At 27.3% G+C, this 15,862-nt stretch overlaps 1 protein-coding gene across 4 annotated transcripts in view; it reads left to right on the top strand.

Annotated features, from left to right (window-relative positions):
• LOC101237919 (uncharacterized) overlaps nt 1-15,862 on the top strand; it is a 48,827-nt gene that overhangs the window by 2,418 nt on the left and 30,547 nt on the right. For 2 of the 4 annotated variants that reach the window (XM_065807941.1, XM_065807944.1), the window contains exons 4-7: nt 5,156-5,213; nt 5,316-5,395; nt 11,034-11,307; nt 12,481-12,661. In XM_065807941.1, coding sequence (XP_065664013.1) covers nt 5,156-5,213; nt 5,316-5,395; nt 11,034-11,307; nt 12,481-12,661 — 593 coding nt within the window. The remainder of the gene's footprint in view (nt 1-5,155; nt 5,214-5,315; nt 5,396-11,033; nt 11,308-12,480; nt 12,662-15,862) is intronic. The other 2 variants (XM_065807942.1, XM_065807943.1) reach the window with 2 other exon arrangements.

Raw genomic sequence — 15,862 nt, forward strand, 5'->3', positions numbered from 1 at the left:
TGGAGACGATCGATAATTTGGAGCAAGTTCTTATTGATAAAGATGCATTAATCAATGATTTAAAGTTAAAAGTTGAAATACTGGAAAAAAAAAGAGTTTGTGAAAATGAATCTATTAATAGTAAGAGTACAAAGTATAATGATTTTGCAGCAGCCTTGGCCAAACCTGGGACGCAAGCAAATACAGCTTTCTTTAGTGCAATATCTGCAAATGCTAAAGCAACAGAAAACAAAGCCAAAAAAGTTGTGTTTTTAGGCTTATCTCTTCCAGAAACCAAACTCCAGACAACTGCAGAATTGACTAAGTCAAAGAAATATTATCTTGTTTAAACATTACAAATACTCATATAATAAAACCAAAATTAAAATTGGGAAATGATTCAACTTTAATAAATAATCAAACTCAGGTAATGGAATTTGACAATGTAGAAACAAGAAGCTTTGTATTAGCAGCTGCAGCAAATCTTGCCCAAACACAAGAACATTTTTCTTTGAACCAGTAGAACTAGAGCAGAATAAGCAGAATATAATATAATATAATAATAGAACAAGCAAAATATAACAAGCTGAATAGTGAAAAGAAAACCGCAAATCTTGAAAAACATGGAAATCTCAACATACCCTTTCGGTTTGTTATCCGCAGTGAATAGGTCCGCTGCATCGATGTGTCTAGGACCCTTGAAATCAACGGCCAACCAAAATATCTGTTTGTGGACTGGAAAGCAGCCCAAAGTGCACGTTCTGCACCAATCAATTAGCAATAGTATAAACAGCATATCATTGTCAACCAAATTAAGTTAACAAGATGTTTTATCCAAGCATATTTATAATAAACCACTGTCAAAACTAGCCAAATGTCTTTCAGCCGACCATGTCACATGTTATTACACTAACGCCACATCAATTAATAACAAGATGACACAGTTAAATGCTCTCGCAAACTCACTAAAGCCAAACATAATTATAGAAACGTGGTTTGATGAATATAAATGCACTCATCTAATAAATTGCAAACTGTTCAATAAAAATAAACCCAGTCATAGCGGGGGAGTGGCTATGTATGTGTCAGAAGAAATCGATTCTTTTGAGATTACCAACATAGAATTATGTAGTACAAAGTTAGAGCAAGTTTGGTGCGGAATCAGGTTTAATAAAGAAACAATTTTATTTGGTTGCATTTATAGGCCTCCACCCAAATCAAGCGATACGCAATATGACATACATTTACGCAAAATTGCTTTAAAATGTTGCAAACTTAGTTAAAAAGAGGGTGTTTTCGTGTATGTTTATTGTTGGGGACTTTATTTGCAACAAAACTTTATGGGACTTGGATAACACTCCTTTATGCTCCAGTGAACCAGCTGCACCAGATCATGAGTTCAACAGTATGTTAAGTAAAAACTTTATTCACCAATCAGTCACCTTTCCAGCATTTGTTAATTCAAGTGGTAATTGTTGCAATTACCACTTGAATTAACAACACTGAACAATTTCATATATCAATTTGCTGGAACCTATTTATAGCCAATGCAAAAAAAAAAAAAATGCTCTGAAAATCTCAAAATGTAACCACCTTGGATGAACAGATCACTAAAGCATTTAATTAAAAGAAAACAATGACTATGAATATTAGTACTTCAAACTCATTTAAAAATTATATCCATTATCAACAATTATAAAGCAGTGCGAAAAGAAGTAAAAAAGAGTATTAAAAAAATCTGTATTAGATTATGAAAAATATAATGTAGACGATAAATCAAATAAAAAGTGATTATATGGTTATGTGAAACTGAAGCAAACAGCATCCAAGTTGATAAGCAATATGACTAATACCGATGGCTCAGTATCAAACTCTAGAACAAACATTAGCAACATTCTTAATGATTATTTTAAATCTGTATTTGTAGAGGAATCAAATAAAGTACTGGCACCGCATTTTAAGAATCGTACATCAGCAAATATAAGACTTCCAACTCTGTTCTTTAAAGAAATTAGTAAACGTCTATTCAACTTGGACATTAAAAAAGCTCCAGGGGTCAATGGAGTTCACCCTTGGGCACTAAAAGCATGCCACTTAGAATGCCAAGCTACTCTTTATGATATTTTCAAGCTCTTCACAGGAAGGAGTTATCCCTGACATGTGGGGATTAGCCAATGTGACACCGTTACATTGGCTAATCTCCACATAAAAGTGGTAATTGTAGTAACCCAGCAAACTATCGCCTAGTTTCCTTGACTTCAATTCCATGTAAGGTTTTGGGGCGAATCATAAAAGACACAGTTATGAATCATCTCTATCTAAATAAACTCATAGCCAAACAACAACACAGATTTGTTCGCAATAAAGGTTGTGTTACTAATTTATTGAAAACATTAGATGAAGTCACGACAATACTCTCAAAAAAACAGTAGGCTGATGTAGTTTTTTTAGATTTTGCCTGAGCATTCGACCAAGTGCCACATCTAAGACTTTCACAAATACTACAACCAATTGGCATAAACGGAAAATTATTAAAGTGGATATTAAACTTTCTAGTAATCAGGCAACAATTTGTTGTGCTTGGAGATAGCATTTCAAATTGAACCAATGTCACTAGCGGCATACCATAAGTGTGCTGGGACCACTGTTATTTATAATCTATATAAATGATCTTCCAAATGTCTTAAAATAATATTCCTGTAAGCTTTATGCTGATGACAGTAAATTAATAGTCAGGATATCAAATGAAGGAGGTTCCCAAAAATTACAAAGAGAAAAAAATGCAGTTGTAACTTGGACAGAAATTTGGCTCATGAAACTGAATGTTGATAAATGTAAAGTTATGCATATTGGCTATGGTAACCCTAAATTTAGTTACAATATATCCTTTGGAAAAACTTGTCATACCTTGGTCTCAATGGACTCTGAATGCAACTTTGGTGTGACAATCACTTCTAATCTCAATCGGAAAACGCATGCAACAAAATGTGCTTCCTTTTATATGCCTACTCAGGAAAATGCTTTTCATCTTGGGATGGATGAAAAGCACTTTCCTGAGTAGGCATATAAACCTCTGGAAAAATTTATACATAACCTATGTTAGGCCTTAGAGTTTGCTGTGCCTGCATGTAGTGCTTACTCAAAAAAAGATGTTAAATACATTCAGCATGTTCAACATATGGCCTCGAAAGTCTCTCACTCGCTTAAAAATTTTGATTATGAAAAAAGATTGGAAATTCTTAATCTAACACTTAAACAGATAGAAGAGCGCGTGCAGACTGCATTCAACAGTACAAAGTTGAGAATAAATTAGACCATACTGGTCTAATTTATTCTCAACTTTGAAAATTAGTTAACTGGTATACCAAACTAGAAACTATTGCTCTACAACAAGGACATTGTAAACGATTACATCGCAAAATTGTGAAAAACTGTGCACACTGACACAAGTTTCTCATTAACAGAGTTGTCAATCACTGGAATAATTTGGACGATTCGACTGTGTTCCAGAAGATTGTTTTTCCTTGTGTTTTGATAATAAACTTTTCATATATACATAGTGGAATACTGCGACTTTCATATATACATAGTGGAATACTGCGACTTTCATATATACATAGTGGAATAAAGCGACTGGATTTAAAATAACACTTAGGCAATTTATGACAATGCTTTTATCAGTAGACTAAAATTCTTTGGGTTGCTTTTTACTGAAACATGGTAAAGAAGCGGATGATGGAATTAAGATCTTGAAGCTTTTTTTATTATTTTGATCGAAACCTATATTTATTCATTATTCATTATTCATTACACAACAATAAAATATGTATTAAATTATAGTATCATATTATAATCTAATATTGATAATATGAGATATTATAGATATAAACTTTTAGAAAACCTGTTGTAATAATTTCTATCAATGCAATGAAAATTCAATCAATTAATATATTTCACACACAAAAAAGCGCTTATTACAATAATACAATAGTAAAAAAGTATTATAATTTTTGTGAAAGAACAATGTAAATAGTAAAAAACTAATTCAAGGCAGATACTTATGCATTATTTTATGTATGTATGTATGCATGTATGTATATATTATATACATACATACACACATAATACTAATAAAGATGAATAATAATATAGTAACATTATTTAGTAATATTAAATGGAAACCAATCAATTATATCAGCTATAATCCATATTAAAAACATGAGCCTAAGTAACCAAAACTATAATAAACATATACTAATAAACAATGTTAATATAAAAGTTTCTTGAGCGCTTACAGAAAAATAACTTTAACATATAAATAAATTATCGCTTTTTTTACAAATATTTCTATGATATCATATTATTATGTAATCTGACTAACATAACAGGGGTAACATAATGAAAACATAATGTCTTTCATATATAAAATAATTTTAGGGGAACATAAAGCTATTAAAACATTTTTTACTAACATAATGGTTAACTTAACGCTAAATTTAAATGATAGCTTTTTTTTCAAACCAATTTTAACACAGTTTTATATAGTAATACAATGTAATGTATAATTATATTATTATTTCTATGATATCATATTATTATGTAATTTAACTAACATAATGGTTAGCACAATGGTAAAACATAATGCTTTTTATTTATAAACAAATATATAAGTAATTTTGGGGAACATAACACAAAAAAGACACACAAGAAAAATATTTTTTACTAACATAACGGTAAACATTACACTAAATTTTTCACTTACTATTATGTAACCGTTATGTTAGCATTATATTTTTTACAGTGAATTTCACTTTAATGAAATATATATGTAATAAATAACTATACTTTTAATGTTTTAAAATATACTTCTTAAATATATATTTTTGAAATATTTAACTTTATTGAAAAAAATTTTGTGGTCACTTAAAAAACTTTTGTTGTTACCGTAACTTTAATGAAATAATTTTGATTGACTTTTTTGGTCTAATACTCCACTGTGCACCTGCTGTGCACAAATACTCCACTGTGCATGGGTTCAAACATTAGCAGAAATAATCATTTAGTAATAATAGTTATGTTATGCAATATAAAATTCAAGTTTAGTTATCTCCAGATTTTTTCAGGAAGTTTGGATAGTATATAGATAAATTTAGGATTAAAGATTTGATTTCTCTAGAAGTTAAAGACGCAGAAAATAATCAAGTTGATAGTAGTCAGTTGCTTTTCAATAACAGGTTTATTTTAGCTGCAATATTATTATTTTTTTAATATTAAAGTTTTAGTACATAATTTTGTATATCAGTTGATTATGAAATATTTTAATTTTATTTCTTTAGGACTCAATTTTTATCTGTTTATGAACAAATTATTATTATCAAAGGGAAACAAGAAAATTTATTGAAATCTATTGAAAGTGGTAAATTTGTTATATATATGACAGTACGCTTATATAATAGCTGTGTATATAGGTAATAATAACTGTGTTAGGTAAATATAGAAATTTTTTAATTAAAAAAAAATCTAATAAAAAGTGACTAGTGAAATTGGTTTTGGCTAATTATGAGTAAAATTTTTCAAAAATAAAATAAGTGTAGTTTATTTCCATTTTTTATCTGAAAAGTTTGTTGGAGTTGGTAGTTTAGTTTTTCTTGAAAAAAAAGTTAAAAAAAAATGTATAAGTTTAATTGTTTGTTTTCAATTATATTGCAATTCAACATATATAAATATTAAAACTATATGAAATTAGCTAAAACAAATGGTTAAAATTAGTGACGTCACGAATATTTGGCGACTTAATAAAAAAGGCAATTGTTTAATCGTCTTTCCCATTAAGGTTAAGCCATGCTTTAAGTTCAGGTTGTCATGAAAATAACATTTTTAATAAGTTTATAGTTTTTTATGCTAATTCAATATATAGCATATACTAAAATTACCTCAGAAATGCAAGATATACACGAGTTATTTTTGAACTTTTCTGAATGGTTTGAAAAGTATGAAACTTTTATGCATAACTGTATTTAAATTATTTGATGTATCAGTGAACAAATAAAGCAGGCTGTGACACAACCTATTTATAAATGTGACAGGCTGTGATATTTTATAAATCTCTATTTATAAATCTCTAGTTAAAATGCAAAATAACATTAATTGACGCTTTAATAATTAATGTTTAAAAGAAAAAAAAAGATTTCTGTATTTTTCTTACTTATGTCTTGGTTTATATTGTTTCTTAGTATTTTCCTTACTTTTATTTCAATTTATACAGAGACTTGTTTAACAGATATTTTAAATGAAGTTTAACAGTGAAGAATTTTTTTGCAAATCTCTATCAATAACTGTGAATCTTGATTAAGATATATATATATAAAATAAAAAAGGATAATGTATAAATATTATATTAAATTTAAGCTATTTGTACAAAATATAAAATTACATAATAAAAATATATATTCACACTAAATTTATTAATTCTCTATGCATAAAATATATTGATTTGTAGAGAAAATGCTATAAAATCCATACAGAAGTTAACAAACAAATAATTATTATAAAATTATTATTATGATGTTCATCTATAAAAACATCAAAACAATTTTTACAGCTAATCCTAATCTAACATACATTCTCTGCTCTTGTAACTGATCAAAATTGCAAAAAATAGTGTTTATCACCGTTTATCCAAATGTTTATCTTGTTACATGTAAATGCAAATCAAAATGTATTGGCAAAACAGGCACCTTGATAAAAACCAGAGTGAAACAGCATCAGTATTCAATATTTCATTGAAATGGACAGGATTGGCTGAACATTGCAAAACTTGCATAGATAATATCGATTGGGATGTATATATATTTATATATATGTGTGTGTGTATATATATATATATATATATATATATATATATATATATGTATATATGTATATATATAAATATATATATATATATATATGCATATATATATATATATATATATATATATATATATATATATATATATATATATATATATATATATATATATATATATATATATATATATATATATACCTACACTATTTTGGCACTCAAAATTTGGGTATGAATAGAGTTGCTGTTAGGTCAAAACTAGAAGAAAAAAAAAACCTAATTTAAAAAAATTCAGAAACCTGTCTGGTGCAACAAATTCAGAATCAAGCTAAAAATAAATTTATCTTTGCAATACAGTTATTTCTATCTCAGATTGAAAAATGGCTACAACAAGTGGGAGTTATCTCTGTATAACTATTCAAAATAATTTTTAACAGAATAAATTAATATGTGCTTTGTCAACCTGATGTTTTATGTTTATATTTATATATTATATGCATTAGAGATGACCTTTAAAGATTCTATAAATCTTATGGATTTCATATATATGGATTTCAACTTAGTTAATTGTTTGATGCTAAAAGAGTTTTCAAAAAAATAAAAATAAAAAAAAATTGTTTTAGTTTTAACTATCAATTGTTTGAGTTTTCAACCTGTTAATTGTTTGAGATTTAACTATCAATTGTTTGGGTTATAAAGATCTGGTTTATTAAGATCTAAACTAAAAATTGAAATCTGAAAAATGAGAATGAAGTTATGTTGGTATAAAATTGATTAAACAAAAAGAAAGAGGGTGAGTGACCCAATTATATAAAATTAATGAAACAATGAGAAGGGGGATAAGGGTGTATGGAGGGTATATCCAGCAGGGATGCAGAGTCCCAAAAAGGACTCCGGATTTGAAAGTCACAAAAAGATTACTTTATCCTAGTTTTTGGTATCCAGGAACTCTAAAAATATAAATAAGTTTATGGACTACTAATAGGAAAAAAATGAAGACTTTTAGGTTAGAGGAACATTCGTTTTTTGAACCCGGAGTCCTTATGTATAATGGCGACAAGGACTCCAGGACTCCGGGCTTAAAAACAATAAGTTTCAAGTCATTAAATTTCATGAACTTTTTTCTTATAGCAGATCATAAGTCAACAATCATGTTTAGAGCTTCTGGACACTACAGACTTGGAAAAAGTAGAAATATAAAGCCGGAGTCCTTTTGGGACTCCACATCCCTGATACCCAGTTATATAAAATTGATGAAACAACAAAGATAACATTTTATCTTGACAAAAAGAATATTATCCTGACAAATCCATGATAACCTATTAGATTCATAGAATTATAAATAAAATGTAATAAATAAAACACAATATCCTAGTAAAACAAAATCCTGAAAAATCAAAATCTTTAAAGATATTACAGTCTTTACTTTTAACAATGTAACTGCTAAAACACATTATCTTAATTAATTGGCAAATTATCTTGCTATGTCTGAAAGCTTACTGATCAGCTACAGCATTAAATACCATTTGAAGGGTAGTTAAGTAGGGTGGGCCGAAAATTTTCTTCTGATTTTTGACTCGCTATACTGAAAAAAATTTGTCTTTAGGGTACCTAAGGATAATGTAAAAAAAAATAATATTAATATTTTATGTCTGGAGCTAGCGCATCGCACTTGAATAATCGAAGAAATTTTTCCTTTTTATAATTTTCTAACAAATGAAATTGAATAATTTCTTTAACAAATATCTTGAGGCAATTTAAGTAGAAAAAAGTATTGGAATGGTAAATAAGAAATCTTTTTTGTTTTAAATTAAAAAATCATCTTTTTGACTAAAATTTTTTTGAAGAAATATATTCTATTACTTTTTGCTAAGTTCTGTCGGTAGTTTAAAATATGACTTGCTTGAAAAAATAAGCATTGAGGGTCTAGAGTTATATCTAGTTCTTATAATGCCATCTCTGGAACTGAAGCCAGCTACTTTTTGTAAAGCCTGTTACAGGCTTTGAGCATTGTTCTACTGCTGGGTGTGACATGAAAACTTTTCAAAGATCCACTCAGCCGCTGTTTTGCCTGATTGGAATTTTGACCAAACATCTTTATCTGAGACTCTTTGCAGCAAAGGGTTTGCAAAAGCGTAGTAGTGTTCCAGTCAATCATCTCTGTACAGTCGGTGGCAAGGAAATTGATTTTGAGTGGTTGAAGACTTCTTATGAACTTTATTTGAGAAGCTAGGCTTCTTGCCTTTATAATTCTTCTAAAACCCAATTTCCTAATATGAGCCCGTTTGTTTATTACCATTGTTAAAAGCAAGTTTTCTGAATGTGCAAAAAAAGCATTTCTCTCAGTTACTGGGTCTGTTACTTTTAGCAAATCATTGAGCAGGAATCTTGACGATTTTATTATTTCAAATACATGTTCTGCTCCATTTGTGAAGTATTTCCTTTTTTTTTTATATGAAACCATTCAGGGACATATGATTTTAAAAGAAAAGAAACTAAGATTTTGTGTTGGGGTTTCAAGGCTCAAATACTATCGTAAAACTCTGTTTGCAGTTGTTAACCAACTTAAGTGTGAAATTATTCCAGGTTCACGAACAGATAAATCTTCAGAGCAACTGCCTGATTTAATAGCAGAACTTATATCCAACAAGAACTGCTGATCTTTGCTTAAAATTTTGCGGTCAATTTCTTGAATTTCACAATCAACACAGACAAATTTTACCACTGGTAATTTCTCATATTATTAAGCTGTGCGCCAATCGGACCACTAAAGGATTTTGGGCCTGTTGTTTCTCCATCTAATGTTTGAAATAAATGCTGGAATGGCAATTCGTTGAAGTGTAAGAGGCAAATCCCCCACTGCAGTGGTCTTTTTATATGCTTTTCAATTGTGGGAATAACACCGGATTTCCATCCTGTGTTAGTAACAGTGCCATCGCATCCGATTGCTTTCAGTTCATAAAATGAAAATCCAGCTTCATTCAAATATGAAATAATGCTACTGGCAATGTTTTCACCAAACCCAGAAGTTGGTGAAACATGACCAATGTACACGGAACCTGGTTCTTGTAAAATTAAGTAATGTTCCTCTTTTATGGTTTGTTAAAAATGTTTTAATTTAAGTTTTTCAATCACTAGGGTTTTGTCCTTCCATCCCAACAAAACACAGTCTTTGAAGTGGGTTATGTTTTTCCTTGCTCTGCATTTGAAGTTGTAAGCGGTTATCCACTTTTGGTCTTCTAATTTTATTTTTGTCAACAACAAGACTGTGATCTTTATTGGTTACGATATCAAAATCTTACAAAACACTTAAGGCAATAGCTGCCAATTTTTTTGCATTTTCCTTAGATACCCTTGTTTTCCGCAGTATAGCGAATCAAAAATCAGAAGAAAATTTTTTTTTCAGCCCACCCTAGTAGTTAATTTGGAAGCTATATATAGTAAATTTTTTTTTTAATTTTCATTTAGTAAGCTTAAAAAAAGTAAACCAATAATCTAATAATATATAATCTGCTGGTTAACAGTATTCTGCAAATTAATGAAAAACATGTAAAGTGGTTGGCATGGCACAGTCTGAAATCTAAATTTTTTGGCATGTCTTTCAACTTATTTAAAACTTTTTTGGAGTTTTTTTGGTTCTTAGGGTCTTTATAATATACACTGCAATCTGAAAACTGGGTAATTTATTTCATGCGCTTTTAATTCATAAAATTTCTGTATATGACGTGATTGTTGATTTATTTTTTGAAGATAGTTTTTTTTTCCACAATCAGCAAATCATGTTTGTATAAATTTTTACTAAAACCCACAAAGTTTTTGTGATACAGTTAAAAATAATATTTAATATTATTTATATTTATTATATTTTTAATAGAGTTCTTCTTTTAATTTTTACATTTTTAAACAGTTTTAAATTTATTTTTTAATAAGTTTAAATTTTTAAAAATTTATTTCTAGATTTTATTTTTTGAATGTTTTATCAGAAATTAGTTTATTAGGAAACTTATTTCTAATCAATCAAAAATTTATATTTTTATTTTGTTTTAAATTTTCACTAGCAAAGTTTCATTAAACATTATTTGTACTTTTGTAAATTTCATTACACTTTATTTTAGATGTCTTTCATTACTATTAAGTTAACAGAAATAATTAAATAGGATTATATGCATAGTTTTTTTGTATTCAAGTATCTTTCTAATTATTTTAGAATGTGATTTTTATTCAATAAGTAAACTCCATGACGAAATAAAGTTGATGTTGGGAAATGTACACAAAATTTTATCGTTAAAAAAAAGTCAATTACATGAATTACATCATTCACAAATGGAAACAGATTCGCAACTACCATGCAGTCAAACATCAACTTGCAACCAGTCAGCCATTATGATTGCTGCTCAACGCATTCTAGTTCACCAAAAAATGCTTTTAAAACTTTTCAATATTCAGAAGTTAATTAGCTTAAAAATGGATAGTAAAAAAAGGTTTTTGATTTCTATACTTTTTATTTACAATATTTAAATATGTGAAAATAAATAACAAAAAATGGTTTTGTTTACTTTTTTGTTTACAGTTTTCAGTTTTTATTTACAGTTATTTATAATCTTTTTATGAATATATAGTTTTTATTGTCAAATTTTTTATCTGACAAGAGTTTTATTGCAACACATATTTCTTGTTGAATGAAAATAATAATAAATAATAAAGAAGAATAAGAAGAGTGTTATTTTTTTTTTATATCTTAAAACTTTGTTTTTATAACTTAAAAACGTGCTATTAACTGAATTATTTAACAAAGATGGCACTAAGTTTGCACATTTGTTGTAAATTATTTTGTATGAACTTTGAATAAGTTACTATTAGTATTGGCCTGGTAATTTGCAGAAAATAAATCTTTGTCAAAAATAGTTAAAACATTTATAATTTAATACAAAATTTACTGTTGTTATGTAACTTTAGTGTTGCTAACAACAGATCAAAAATTAACATTGCTACTATAGAGAAAGTTGAAGAGAAGTGTGAATGTCTGTGGAGATAGTTAGAGGAATGTTGTATGTCTAATTTGGACATGCATTTTATATATAGTTCTATAGTGCAATCTTGATTTAACATTTTTCAAAAAAAAATTGTTTTAAAGTAATTCTGGATCAAGAACAGCAGGCAGTTACTTTTGTTAAAACAAGAAAAATATTTGAATATTTATTCATGTAAGAAAATTTTGATGTAAAATATATTGTGTGCAAAAAACTTGTAAAAGTATTTGAAAATTTACTGATAAAAAAATGTTTTTAATTTTTATTTTTCTTATGGTTTAAGTTCTAACTATAGTATTTTAAACACATTTTTTAAATAAAATATTTAAGTGTACCATTAAACAAGAAGTAAACCTTCATATTTTAAACACATTTTATAAATAAAATATTTAGGTGTACCAACAAAGTGTGAACCTTTATATCAGAAACTAATCTTTGCTTTATTAAATTAATTAATGTTATAGTTTTATATATATTTGTAAATTATTTTAACACGTTTATATTGTATTTTGAAATAACTAAATATATGTATAACAAAACATTTCAAAAAATCATAAATTTTTAAATATAGTCTTTTTTTTTTTTTTTATATTTTAAATTAATGTCTTAATTAAAAATTTTTAGATTGGCTGACAATAAGCATTGTGTATTACCAAGTAATGCTGCCATAAATGGGACATCAGATGAATTAACACTTTCTGAAAGCCAGAAAACACAAAATTTAATAAGAAATGCAAAGAGTTATAATGAAAAAAATCAGCATGTAGATGATGAGGTAGAAAAAAATCAGCATGTAGATGATGAGGTAGAGATATTATTTTAATTTAAAATGTTTTTGTGTTCTATTTAACAGGGTCAAACTAATGATGAAACTAATGTATGCTTTATTAGATCAGAAATTAATCTATCCTTACTATATATATCAGGGTCCATGTTTTACCAAATATACCACTGATAGTTAAATAATTTGTTTTGTTTTTCATTATAAAATTGATTTTTATGATCTTGATTTTCATTTACTTTGATTTTTTGTGTACAAAAGAAGTTTGTTGTGAAATTTAATGTTTTTTTTTAAAACCTCAGTATAAAAACAGACTTAAAATAAAGCATTGATTTTTTTGTTTTATACAATTCTTTAAACTTTTTATTTTTCTTAATTTTTTAGAGATTGCTCAAGATAAAGCAATCCATTCAATAAAATATAAAACCTTTTGATTTATTAATGCTCTATAAATACTTTCAAAAATTTAAATGCTTATGATATCTTATAAATGAGGTTGTTTATGCTGTTCTCTATTAGGTAGGTTACTGGTACTGCATGTCAAAATAAAAATTGCTTTTGATGTTTGCATAAATTATCATGCTTTAGTATTTCTTTATTAAAAATTTAACAATTATTTTGCGTTAACACAATACAAATATTCTTTAATGGTTACTAAAATTAAATTTAAAATTCAGAATAAAAAGCTCCCAATTTATAGCTTATAGTTTTTGGTTTATAGCCATGATAATATTTTTAGTAAAGGAATAAAGAGCCATGATAATATTTTTTGTAAAGAAATGCTATTATAGAAATGATCTTATGATGATGGACAATGGTTTAAGCTCGACAAACAGAGCAGATCCAACTACATTTACAATGCATCTTTGGGGCTTTGTCTAGAAAAGTTAGAAAACCTGTAAATCCAATAAATATTTAAGTTAAATGAATATATTTTTCAAAAATAGTATTCAATGATATAAAGAATGAAGTTAAGCATGACACTACCATTTAGTACACACTACCAGTAGTATGAACTGAACTTCTACATTTCTAGTTAATAAAGCAAGCACCTCACCACATTTTGTTGCATACATTGTATCTTATACTTATATCATGCGTTATTTACTGCACTGTATACATTGAGTAACATGTAGATGAGTAGATATTATCTAATTAAATGTTAAGTAAATATTATCTAATTAAATGTTAAGTAACTCATATACTAGCTGTCCCAACCCATAAATACGGGTCTAAGTAGGTCTATTTTTTTACACAACAAAAGTATCTTTAACATAGATGACAGTTGTATAACATTTCTCCCTGTGTTTTTGCAAACTTAGGGCTATAATAAAGTTTTGACCTTCTCATTATAATATATTTATTTAAAAAGCAAAAGAGGACACAGAAAACAGGTCACAGGACCTAGGTATGTCAAATAAATTAGCTTTATATGTTTGACATTTCTTATAAAAACTTCTCTGTAATGAACTCTTAACAAAATCTTTCAATTAAGCTATTTTTAATACTGGTTTTGGCGAATTATTAAATTGTTATAGCTGTTGTTTGTTTCAAAAATCGACACAAACAACTACACAAATGGACTACTTAATGGAAATGGAAACCATCTAGATCGTAATCACCAAGGTGATAATAGTATAAATGGTTTCCATTCATTTATAAAAATATAATGGAAATATAAAAAAACAAAACAAAAATGACCATTATATTCATATAAAATAATAATTCCAAAGAGAAAAAAGAAACCAATCAACATACAGAACATTTTTTGAATTTAGATATGTAGGAGCTTTCAAAAATTCGTCATAAGAGAAGGAATTGGACCTAAAAAAGGAACAAAATTATTATTGAAAACATTAAAACACACTAATGTGTTGTGTACTCTGTTTATTTATTTGAAAACTCAAAAATGTAACTAAACAGATAACAAATAAGAAACTTACTTTGTTAAATGTTGTTTTTCTTTTGTGTTTTTGTGAAAGTTTCAAGATAAATTTTTGCAAGTTTGGATTATAAACTATTTAAAAAAAAAAGACTAAAAATAAATATTCATAATAAGAATTTATGTTTTTATTTAAAAACTAAATCCTTGACTTTTAGTGAATGTAGTCAGTTTCAGTAATAAAACTACTCAATATTCATTTTAAACAATAGACATGAAGTAAGCCAATTCATCTATCAACACAATATCACAACAATAACATCACAAAGATTAATAAATAGCATAACATATCAGAGTAAACTCAAGCCTCTAAAGGACCAAGAAATTAGCTTGTAAGAGAATGTTAGAGTCATTGGAAGTATAATCCATTAATAAAGGCTCAATTGGAATTGAATTTTATTTATTAACTATGAATAACTTGATAACCCTCAATGTTATTGAGGGTTATTGAGTTATCCAGAGTTTATTGTATATATTTTAACTACTGACAGCATAACATACTTGTAAGTACACAGTTCATTGCATAACATATTTGCCATTAGACATTTTATTATTACACTAACTACAAACAGACTTTATTATGTGTTTTATCAAGACATTGCATTACTTGGCTGGCAAGAGCAACACTCTTGCAGGGTGTTAGCCAGAGAAAATTTTTTATACAGCATTTTTGTGATATTGAGAATTTAGGTGTGCGAGAAAAAAAAAAGAAAAAAGGTTATTAACTATTATTGATCAACTTGTTTCATTCTGAGCAATCTTAACTTTTTTCATATTTGACTTGCTTCTCTTCTTCTCTTCTTGGGTAGAGTTTCTGAAAATCCAGTGTTTTAATATCCACCGGATTCAGAGTTTTTGAGAACTGCCAAATATCAGATAACCAGTTAATAAAATTTTTTAAATGATAAAAACAGCAAATAATGTTTTAATATAATTTTTATAAATCTTTATTTAGTTTTAAATAAAACAATTAAAGAAATACAAGTGCATTACTTAATGTTAAAATGTTAAGTTTATGTAATCTGTGAACATCAAGTTTTATTTTCACTTTCCAAAGATGTTTGTTATTTTTTTCATTTGGTTATTGATTCTTGTATAAAATCGTATTGAATTATTCCACCGACAACAGCTAGTTTAGTGACAATATCTTGTTGGCTATAACAAAAAAATGTGTCATGAAATTACACTTTTTTTTTTTTTCATCACTGGTTCACCATACCACCATCATCATAACTTGACTTTCTGTTTGAAATCTTGGTTTCGCATGTTTTACATTCTGCTTT

Source organism: Hydra vulgaris, chromosome 10 (genome assembly GCF_038396675.1).
Source record: "Hydra vulgaris chromosome 10, alternate assembly HydraT2T_AEP".
Taxonomy (NCBI): Eukaryota; Metazoa; Cnidaria; class Hydrozoa; order Anthoathecata; family Hydridae; genus Hydra; species Hydra vulgaris.